Source organism: Lates calcarifer, linkage group LG13 (assembly GCF_001640805.2).
Source record: "Lates calcarifer isolate ASB-BC8 linkage group LG13, TLL_Latcal_v3, whole genome shotgun sequence".
Taxonomy (NCBI): domain Eukaryota; kingdom Metazoa; phylum Chordata; class Actinopteri; family Centropomidae; genus Lates; species Lates calcarifer.
The window spans coordinates 20,006,814-20,017,605 of NC_066845.1; the positions used below are offsets into that span (position 1 = coordinate 20,006,814).

Genomic DNA, 10,792 nt, shown 5'->3' on the forward strand with positions numbered 1-10,792 from the left:
ATGCATTTGGCATATATTGATATGTATATTGTTGTGGTGTAGGAACTGAAATGAGACATTTTCAATTGATACTCTACCCTGTCTACATGTTGAAATGAGCTCGGCTCAGTTTATAACTTCTGACAGTGAGGAATAACAGACAGTGACATCATTACTGTCTCGCTGCTGCTTATTGAGAAATGTCAACTTCCTTTCTGAAAGAGAATGATTCCTTCCCTACATGAGACTTCATAAAGAAAGTACTTTCTTTCCAGTTTATAAAAGGCTTCCCAAAGACCAGTGCACACTTCCTCCCATACAATTTTATTGACAGGAAAAAAAAAAAGAAAAAAGACACAGGTTCAAAATGAAGTTAAGACCAAGCCTTAAATCACCGACAAATGAGATCAGTCATTATGTGTCAAATATTTATTCTTTTAAAACGTTTATTACTGATTAAATTCATGTAGGGAAAAATGAATAGTACATCTCTTTTTCTCCAGTGTACAGCAAACCACAGCTGACGAGTGTGTTTCAACCATAGCACACAAGGCATGTTTAACACATGCACAGTTTGGTGCGCTAATTATGTGTGTATGTTCCGTACTGAATATAAACACACAAATATATTTATATATACATACACATAATGAATAGAAATCATAAAGTGTGAGATCTGATACCATCTCTAGGCCCTCGGTCTAGATATGGTATCAGGTCACAGCGACCTCTCGACGTTTATCAGGATCCCAAACTGCCTGCCAGAGTCTGTGCAGAGGATGAAAACAAAATATTTCCATCAGAATCTTAGCCAATAGCTACAGCTCTCTCCTTTTATTACTCTCCCAATTCAAAATAAAGAAGAAAAAGTCAGGAATAGACAGAGTGTGATGCTTTGCCTCTGCGACAAACCCTGGTGGTGCACGTGGAGATCGAGAGGAGCTCAGGCCCAAACACACTGAGATCCAGTGCTGCAGCTCATCCCCATCTGTTCTTACATTAACAGTCCCACTCTCTGCCACACTCTCATCATGGATGCCAAAAACACTGTCCAGTAACACTTCAGTTGAAAATGACATCAGACTTTAACATTAGTTAACTATTAAGAATATCCTGCAAACTGAAGAAACACAGTAAATCCTTGACAGTCTAAATGCATGGCGAAACCTTTTAAATACCCCTTCAAATAAAGTGTTATATGCTCAAAAAAACCAAGGGCAAAAAGTCTGCTATGGATTGGAGGTCACCGCGATGAGTAAGAGGCCGGTGTCAGGAGTAAGAGCCTCCTCGTGTCCCGAGAGTGACCGAATACAGGAGGCGAGTCCATCGCTGTGAGAGGTGCTGATATGTGGGTGTTGTGTGGGGAGAAGGCCGGTGGCTGCAGATATTAGAATGAGAAAGAGAGGGAGAGAGTGGGTGGGAGCTTAGGCCTGAACGCTTCCTGAGGACTCAACAAGGTCCAATCAGACCCTGATTCACCCCGCCTCTTGGCCGACTAGGGGCCGTTATGGCAACAGTCCAAATGAGAGGCGCCACTGAGCGTCTACTATCTTTTTTTTATGTTGGCAGTATCGTTCTTTAAAAAAAAAATGTGGAGGAAAAGGTTTAAAAGCAAACTTTGAAAGCATAGTAAGACTGCAGTGACCGGTGCTGTCAGAGCTAAACGTCCGAGAGCTCCAGGAGTGGTTCAACTGCTCTGCTGCACTTGAACAAAAAGACAAAAAAGAAAAAAATAAAATAAAATAAAATCAATTATTGCTGGCTCAGCACTACTGGAGGTTAGAGGAGAGAGGGTGGGAAGCTTGGCAAAACATAGACAAAAAAAAATAAACCAGTTCTGTCCATCGGATTAGTTGCTAAAGGTTGTCTACCAGTCATCTTCTTCATCATCATCATCATCATCATCATCATCCATGTGATTTTTTTTCCCCATCAAGTCAAATAAAACAAAATCTAGCAGTTCATGATCTGTTGGTGAGAGCTGTGGTAACGCAGGTGTCTGAAATGCTCAAACTGGAGAGAGGTGACGAGACCTCTTTACTCAGACGTCCGTTCCAAACCGCCTCCTGACCAACAAAACAGCCCCTCATCCCAGCCCACCCCTCCCCTCCCCATAAAATAAAACTAGAAACAAACAAATAGATCCAAAAAATGGTGAGCCCTCCTTCTCCTCAGGCGCAGAGTCTGACTCGACTCTGAATGTCCCGTGTGCAGTGGAATGAGAAGGAGAGATGAGATACTGATGAAGAATATGGGGATTATGTGGATATAAATCTGAGATTTATGGCAGTCAGTTGTCAGCTTGCAGATCCTTTAAGAAAGCAGGACCTCAGGTCAATAGTGCCCATCTGCTGAATTCCAAATAAAACTTGATCTGATGTCTGATAAAATCTGTACATTTTTTTTTAAAGTCTTCATGATTAGTTTGTCCAAAGGGGACTTTTTTCATTTATTCATTTATTTTTTAATCTTTCACCGTATATTTATTAAATCTGTATCTGCTCTTTAATTTAGATGCTCTGAGTCCCATTGTGTGTGTATGTGTGTGTGAAGAAAAAGACACCGCCGGCCTTTTTGTGGATGGCTTCGAGTTTGCTAGCAGCACTTTTTCTTTCGTTTACTGTTCCGGGTGAGTTTGACCACGTCGTTCTGTTGCTGCTGCTGCTGCTTGGCTAGCACCTCCTTTTTGGCTCTTAGCACTAGCTCTGTGATGCAGTTGAACATCTGCAGGAGAAGCACAAGACCAACGACGCGTGGTGAGTACAGCAATCAGTCAGTCAGATCAGCCACATCAAACGCTGCAGTTTATGAAAAATATGCAGATCAATTTTTTTTACACTGAAGGAGGAGACTGATTCAATGCTGAAAAAAAAACAGCTGTGGCTGAAATCTGTTCAGCAGGTCTGGAGTTTGGATTTTTTCGATCAGTACTCAACACAAACCTGAAAAAGAGTCTGCCCTCAGGTATTTTCACAGCATTAATGGATCAGGAAAGATTTCATTTTTACCACCACTCTCATATCTGTCTATTCAACATAAAGCTACAGCCAGCAGCCAGCTAACTTAGCTTAGCATAAAGACTAGAAAAGGGGGCAAACAGCTGCAATCTTTATGCTAGGATAGGCTGGCCATATAAAGACACTGAGTTGGGATTTAGAAACTTGTGATTGTGAGAAATTGTGTTTTATAGACCAGGCAATTAATCAAATTAATTGATAATGAAAATAACTGTTAGTTGCAGCCCCGTGTTTCCCAAAAACAGTTTCTTAGAGGAACAGTTTGTACAGTAAGCCACTGAGACAACCTACTGATCAGAAGGTATTACCGAGAATTCAGACACACTGCCTAATTCAAGCCTTTGGCTGAGCTGCTCTGCATACCAGACATGTTCCAGAACAGCTCCACACAAACCAGTCAGTCAGTACACAGTCTGAGGCCTGAGACAACAGAAACAACCAGTTACCTCTTCAACATTGATGTTCTCTTTTGCACTCGTCTCAAACAGGTTGATTCCCATCTGCTCAGCGAACTTCTGCGCGTCAGTCGTCTCGACCACCTTGGAGTTGGGGTCGTCGTTCTTGTTTCCCACTGAAAGTAGAGAATAGTGCAGAGATGACACAACAGGAATGCCTTGAGTCTAAACAATGCAGGGATTTTTTTTTTTTACAGCGCCTACAAATAATAAAGGTGTGAGTTAGGAGGAAGGTTAGAGTCTATTTTTAAACAAAGCAAGTCAAGGTGACAGGCGCCTGCATTATTTAAACACACTGAAAGAGAGCACACCCACCTAATATTCGGCACACGTCGTCACAGTTCTGGTTGATTTCATGTAACCATCGTTTGACGTTGACAAAGGACTCGGCACTCGTGACGTCGTATACCACTATGACCCCATGTGTTCCTCTGTAGTACCTGAACATGCAGAGGGACAGAGACACAGTCAGCCTTCGACATTAAGCAGGATGATGAGTCCCAAAAAATAATGTTTAGTCTAGAAATATACCCACATATTATATTAACTAGAACACCATCACTCTAGTTGTAATTACAGGTGAATGAAAACTAGTTTGCAAACGAGCAGAGAGGTTAGAACAGTTAGCTAACAGTAACAGATACACAGTTGAGACAGCTTAAAATAATGGACAGGCTGCAAAAGCTCAGTGTAATCAATAAACGGTTTAAGCAGCTAGATAAAAGGATAACACTCATTTTAAACAGTTGAGCTGACAATTTAATTGCATGAAAAACTTACTGCATCATCCACTATTATATCCACTTCATATCCTCAGTTGTTAAATGATACTCACTTCAAAAACACTGCCACTAAACACATTTAGAACACAACAAGTGGTCTTGATAAACAGGTTCATGTGTCAGTGCTGAGGGGTACATCTGACAGAGGTTGGCTACCACTGAGGTAACTAATGCTGATGTCCAGCAGGGGGAGACAAATCTCAAATAGGAGGAAACACAACTTAATCATCTTATAAGTATAAAAAAGAAACCTTACTACTAATGATGCAGTTACTTAAAATGAGCAATGAGTCCTTAGATTGCAGTCTGAACCCAGGTCAGCAATACTGAACATTTGGGCCTTTACCAGTCACCAAAATATTTAATTGTCCAGACTGACTTAATGAATTTCATCTAAGAGTAAGTTGAAATAACTGCTACAATAACGCTACACTAAACACTGGGCAGAGTGCGTAACAGCTTGAATAAAGGAGGACAGCCCACAGAAAGGCGACCAACATCTGTCCCACAGACGACTAAATCAAAGTGTGACAGTCAGACAGTTCAACTGTAAACCTGCGAGCTTCAAACAGTGGCCAGGCCCCAGAGAGGGAGCATCCCCAGTGTAGCTGCACTGCGCCAAACAAACACAAAGAACCTTTTGTCAGGCTTACTGTGTGTGTGTGTGTGTGTGTCAGTCAGTGTTGCCTGGCGTGACAGTGTGGGGATGTGGTGTTGTCCCCAACGTTCAGCAGTAATGGGCCACCACACAGCAGGGGTGGATGGCTGAGAGTGTGCATGTATGTATGTGTGTCTGCTCAGTACACATGAATAGAGAGCCATAAACACACACAGCAGGCATGTGGGCCCCAAGTTGCAGTCACCTTTTCTGCAGTAAAACTCTGCACAAACAGGGCAGTAAAATGTTAATAAGCTGGACTTTACATTACGCTGTGATTTCAGAGGTCTTGATTTGGGTTTAAGGGTGATGGCAGCAGACTCACACATATGGCCTCCAGGCTGCCCAATCAGGTCTGTGCCCATGATCCACCTCCACAGTGAAATTCGTTTAGGGCCTAATGAGTCACCATGCCACTCTACTTCAGCAGAGTGAACAATCAGCCTAAATAGGCCGCCTGCTTAGTAGAGGGATTCCTACAGAACAACTGGCAGCCGCTCTTCCAAACTAGGACGGTCATACTCCTCGGGGGCTCAAGCGTCAGCACTGCAGAGAATTTGAAGCTTTCTGGATGATTTTGTTGTTCTGCTGTGGTGCTAGTACATCATAAAAACTTACAAACATGACCTTCTGGTCTTGTTTAGGACAAAACGTGCTAAGCTCAGACAGTGATGATTTAATATCTCCTAAGCGTAGCCTCTGTTTTGCTCCAAAGTCAAAAAGGGGTGAGGTAAGACGCAGTTTGAGCTGTAGGTCACATCAATGTTGTTGCTGTCTGTGCTGCTCAGACGTTGCCTCCTTATACAGTGTGACTGACAGCACATTTATGCTCTTATTTATTACACGAGTGTAAATTTGGTACTGTAATGTCAAGCCTGTCCATGTAAACTGCACAGTAACTGAAATGGAAAGTCCATATTCAAGCTGGCCACTTTGCAAGGAAAGAGAAATGAGCAGGTTGACAGCTGGCATTAGTGTGAGATGCATGAACATGAGTAATTGGCTGCCAGACACAGTGAGGGACACACTCCGGTAAAGACGACAGCAACAGGAGCAAACTACACCTGAATAATTTGGGGTTGCAAACTGACAGTCTAGGACCACCACACTGAAAAAACTAAACGAAGAAGCAAACATGTCAATCATTACATCACTACTAACTGCTTGTTGTTTGCTAGAAATGTTTTGGATGCTTTACCTTCTTTAGCTAAATCTGTTACGTCAAACAATACATCCTACAGCAGTTTGGTCATTGGAGTGTAGTTTATAAAGACTGTTTTAAAGCTGCTCTATCAATATTTTCATGTTAACAGTGGTTTAAATGACTATGTGTAATGTGAATGAAGTTATTTGTAGTGACACAGAATCATCATCCAACTCTGCAATTTCTTTAATCTCTAAGTTATTAATATCTTTCTGCTCTCAGTCAATGTCATTTTCATACACAGCATGCAGAGATTTTCAGTGAAAATGCTGTCAGTATGATTACTATAATATTATAATTATTGTCATTAGGAGTAATAGTGGTAATAGGAGTCATGACAACAAGCAAAAAATGTCAATCATAGATGAGTTAATGACAGAGTTGTTCCCCTAAAAAACATTCATTATTAATATTTCACATTTACATTCACTTTGTATTAACTATCTTTTCTCAGCCAGAGATCTAAAAACAGTCACCTGGTCTACTGCTGCGTCTTGCAGTGACCCATTAAAACTTGACACGAATGTGAGGAGTCGAGGCAAATGATGCAGTGTGTTTTGAAAGCGTACCTGACAGGGAAAGTACTTCCATTCACATGAAGCTGGGCAGCTTTGCGTTTGATTTGTGTTGTGATTCAGCTGTGGCTGAACTGAACAGATAGTAAATTGAACTCATCACTGGGTGGTCAGATATTTTTTTATTTTGACATCTGTGTTTCTGGGAACCCTGGCTCTTGTGTTGCAACAATAATAATAGTGTGGGTTGATTAAGTTTGAATGCCAACATGAAAAAATCCATCAAGTTTGAGTGCTGCACATCAGGGATGACACTCGTGTTATTTTAACTCTTTATTATTATTATCATCATCACTAACAAACCTGTGGAGACCAAAACCAATGATAAATTTATACTATGAGCAAGAATTGCTGTGTATCCTTTTAAACATTATGCCTCTATACCATAAAACTCTATTGTCATATTGAAAACAGAATCTGTACAGTACAATGGTACTGCTGATTTAAGTGCTTTTAATGGTTTTTAGGCAGCAGCAGAGATCTACAGCACATTTACATAAGCTACATCAGGATACAGCTATACAGTCAGCCAACAATTTTTGGTCAGTTCAGGTAAATCACTGGTTACCTCATTAGAAAAGGAAGCTCTGCTCTAGATCAGTGTGAACACAGAGCCACATGGATGTGATACAACACTGGACAAAAGTGTGACACATACTACGAGCATAAGAGGGTAAAGCCGCCCAGCCCTTGCCGTCATGTAGCACTACAGTATGAGACCAGGAGCCTCCCTCTCACATCTGTAATTAGGATCTGTGGGGAATTCCACCCAGTTTCACAGAGCAGCACCGACTTATTCTAGTTGTCTACAAACTGCTTCCTCAAATAATACCTAATCCGAGGACCGCAAAGAACCTTTCTTGGTTTCAGATTCAATTGTTGAAATGAAAACGAAGGCCTTCACCTAAAAAGCCCATGTGAATATGTGTATGTCTATAAATCCACTTACGTAGAGGTGATGGTGCGAAAGCGCTCCTGCCCTGCTGTATCCCAGATCTGTAGCTTCACCTTTTCCCCGTTGATCTCCACTGTCCGGATCTTAAAGTCCACCCCAATCGTGGTGATATAGCTACCTGCAAACATGCAAACACAAAATCAAGTTAATAACCCACAACATTAAAATGCAGTCTGAAATCGATGCTACAGTTGCTGAGGTAGAACCACAGACCTGAAAATGTGTTGTCTGCAAATCGCAGGAGGAGACTGCTCTTCCCCACTCCTGAGGAGGAAACACAAGCACAGGATGAGGTTTAGAGTACAACAGGTTTCCAAAAGAGAAAAAACAGCATTTCTTTGTGATATTTGACTTTTAGTTTTCAAACAAAATACTACTATTGCCTGAGGACAAACACGTTGATCTTTTGCAAGGTTTTGTACACAACAAAAAAAGCACCTTTCCATGAGGTTCTAGTTTCTCATTATATCCTTGTTGCCCAAGGGAAACAGCATGTGATGACTGCAAACCAAAAACAAGACATCAACCCAAACATTTGTAATCCCTCTGTACCAGGGATTTAGTACTTTAAAGTATAATGACAAAATTTTACTTGTTGCAGTGTTCAGGATGAAGGACTTAAAGTAAATAAGGCTGCACCCTTTGTTTTTATTTAAAGTATCTTGATGACATTTGTACTGACAGAAGCTTACTCAGTGCAATAGCAGAAGAAACAGCCACTGGAAAGGCTCATGTCAAAGCCACAGAGGCAAGACAACAACTGGAACAAATATTACTGAGTTCCTAAAATTATCATGCATGATAAGTAGGTTTTAAGAGGAAATAAGTGTTACACAGCAGATGAAAGGAGAGGAGACAGGGAATAGGATTAAAAAGGGAAGACAGATGAGAGGGATCAGTGCTGTGTCTCAGATCAGTTGTCAGGTAACAACTGGAAGTTAGGAAACGACTCTGCTGCCCAGCCTGGGGTGGGACTCAACCTGCCGCCCTGTTACTTAGCCTACCTATTGTGTTATTGTCATCTCATGTTTGATTGGTCCCAACATAATAAGCTCTCAGGTTCCTGTGGTCTCCATGCTACACAGTTTTGTTCATACAAACAATAACCAAAGCTTCAAAGCAGGAGAGAGATCATCTTTTTGTACTTTTGAAGCATTTATATGCCATACCTTCCTGCTGTCTTGCCAAAGACCTCCAGAAAATTAAACACTCAGCTTGACAGTAACAAAACCATTCAGGACATTTTCATTTCCAGCCTTTGCAACCTTATGTGCGTGTGTGTGTGTTATATTAAATACTCTGCAGGTCTTGCAGAGGAGTGGCAGTTCACATCTTATGCGTCCGATGAACTGCTTGACAGAATTTTATGTAACACAACAGAGCTAGTGTCAAACCACTCTCTGTCAACAGATATGTCATGTGCATGTCCTTCTGTGGCAGGCCAGAGGCTAAACAAGTCTAGCTAATCCAGTGATAAAACTCAGCCTCAGTGCAGCGTGGAGATCCAGTGTGTGGAATGTCTTGATTCTCAGCAGCAGATCTGTCCTACATGCAGCTGAGGAGGGGCAGAAGGTCAGAGCATCATTCCTAAATAATCTGGTGCAGCACTACAGACAGTTGTATTTCCACACTGCAGCTGAGGGAACACTGGCCTCTGTGTGTGAGTGGCAGTGAAGGGTCTGCTGTGCTGCCTTGCCCTCCACTGTGAGCAGCCAGCTGATGGGGTAGTGCCAGGATCGGGACTGTCAATGAATGCAAAGATCATTGCCCACAAAGAGGTCCTGCAGGATGAGGCTACAGTCCTACTGAGGGTGGAGCCGCACTGAAAAGGCATGTTTTCACTTTAACAGGGAGATACAAGTTGAGTGGCCCTTATCAGATTTACATTATGGATCTACCTGTGACTGAGACATTGGTTGCCACACGTTTTAACATAATGAAGAAGCTGAGGTTACCACATAACCAGTAGTTTTTGAACCTCAGCAGACAGATGCACCTGATTGAGTGATACTACAGCTGACGCTGACCACCGTATCACTTCACTATACTTTGACCGGCTGGATGCAAAGATGTAAACCAGAGACTGCAGTGCAGCATTCTTCCACTATAAAGCAGCTAGCAGTATCATGCTAGCCAGCTAAACAACAAAATGCATTTCACTAACTTACCCAATTTAGTTAAATTAACACTGTGCAGAAAACATTAGAAAAAACATTTTAGCTTGTGTAGATAGACCTAAACCTCAAGAACACCTGCTTCTCAGTCCTGCTATCGTTAGTTAACAGTTAGCTACATAACCCAAGTGTAGTATTAGCCCAACTTCCAGCTAGCTAACTTAGCTAACAGGGGATACAAACAAGAGGCCAAATTTAAGAAGTATGGGAACCCCCGCACAGTAATTTGGGTTACATTGTGTGTTTTGTTGTGGAGCAAAAACAAATGTCTCAGTCGATATGAGAACAGGTCCACATTTCTTCGAGAGACAAACCCTGATGGTCTGGAGACGATATCCGGCCTGATCGGCTGACATGCCCAGCCCGGACACACAACCTCCGCCCTGTCACCGCCACAGAAATATGGCGGATGTGTACATTTCACAAAAAATATTCCGTGCATAAAATAAAAATAACAAGTAGTTAACGCGTCAGACAAGTACATGTCGACCCTGGTGCTGCATTTCTGCTTCCCTCACTGTAAAAAAACACGGCAAGGCCCACTTCCCGTCCCGCATCCCCGGCGTCGGCTTACCGCTGTCACCGATGATGAGCAGCTTGAAGAGGTAATCGTAGTCCCTGGCCATGCCGGTAGCTGGTGGCTCACCCCCGCCTTGTGCCGCTTCTTTGCTCGGTTTGCTGTCCGACCCCCTCGGCCCGTAAAAAATCACCTGCCCCCAGATCCCCCGATATGAAAGAATACGACCACTACAGATGTTAGAAACTCTTAGCCCCCGAGCCGGCGGCGTTTTTCTCGGGGTTTCGCGGCGTCAGCAATCCTCTCCCTCCGCTGCAAACAGCCGGAAACTCCGCTTCCTTCTCTGGTGGAGCTGCACCCAACTCTGACCCGGCCTCACTGCGCAAGCTCCTGCTACAGCCCAGCCGTCCCATCCCATTGATGAATACTAGACTCATGCTGCTGGGAGTTCAGCAGACCCGAACCGTCCCATTGAT

At 42.7% G+C, this 10,792-nt stretch overlaps 1 protein-coding gene across 2 annotated transcripts; it reads right to left on the reverse strand.

Moving 5' to 3' along the window:
* Nucleotides 1–393: 393 nt before the first annotated feature.
* rab35b (RAB35, member RAS oncogene family b) lies at nt 394–10,692 on the reverse strand. Of its 2 annotated transcripts, XM_018669195.2 has the most exons (6): nt 10,374–10,685; nt 7,839–7,889; nt 7,620–7,743; nt 3,767–3,891; nt 3,443–3,567; nt 394–2,703 (listed from the first exon to the last, which is right to left on the reverse strand). In XM_018669195.2, exons 1-6 carry the CDS (start codon nt 10,423–10,425, stop codon nt 2,575–2,577), a joined length of 606 nt encoding a protein of 201 aa, XP_018524711.1. In that variant the 5' UTR covers nt 10,426–10,685; the 3' UTR covers nt 394–2,574. The 2 variants fall into 2 exon arrangements, with proteins under 2 accessions (XP_018524711.1, XP_018524712.1); XM_018669196.2 differs by lacking the exon at nt 3,443–3,567 and having other exon boundaries at nt 2,597–2,703; nt 10,374–10,692.
* Between the last annotated feature and the right edge of the window lie 100 nt (nt 10,693–10,792).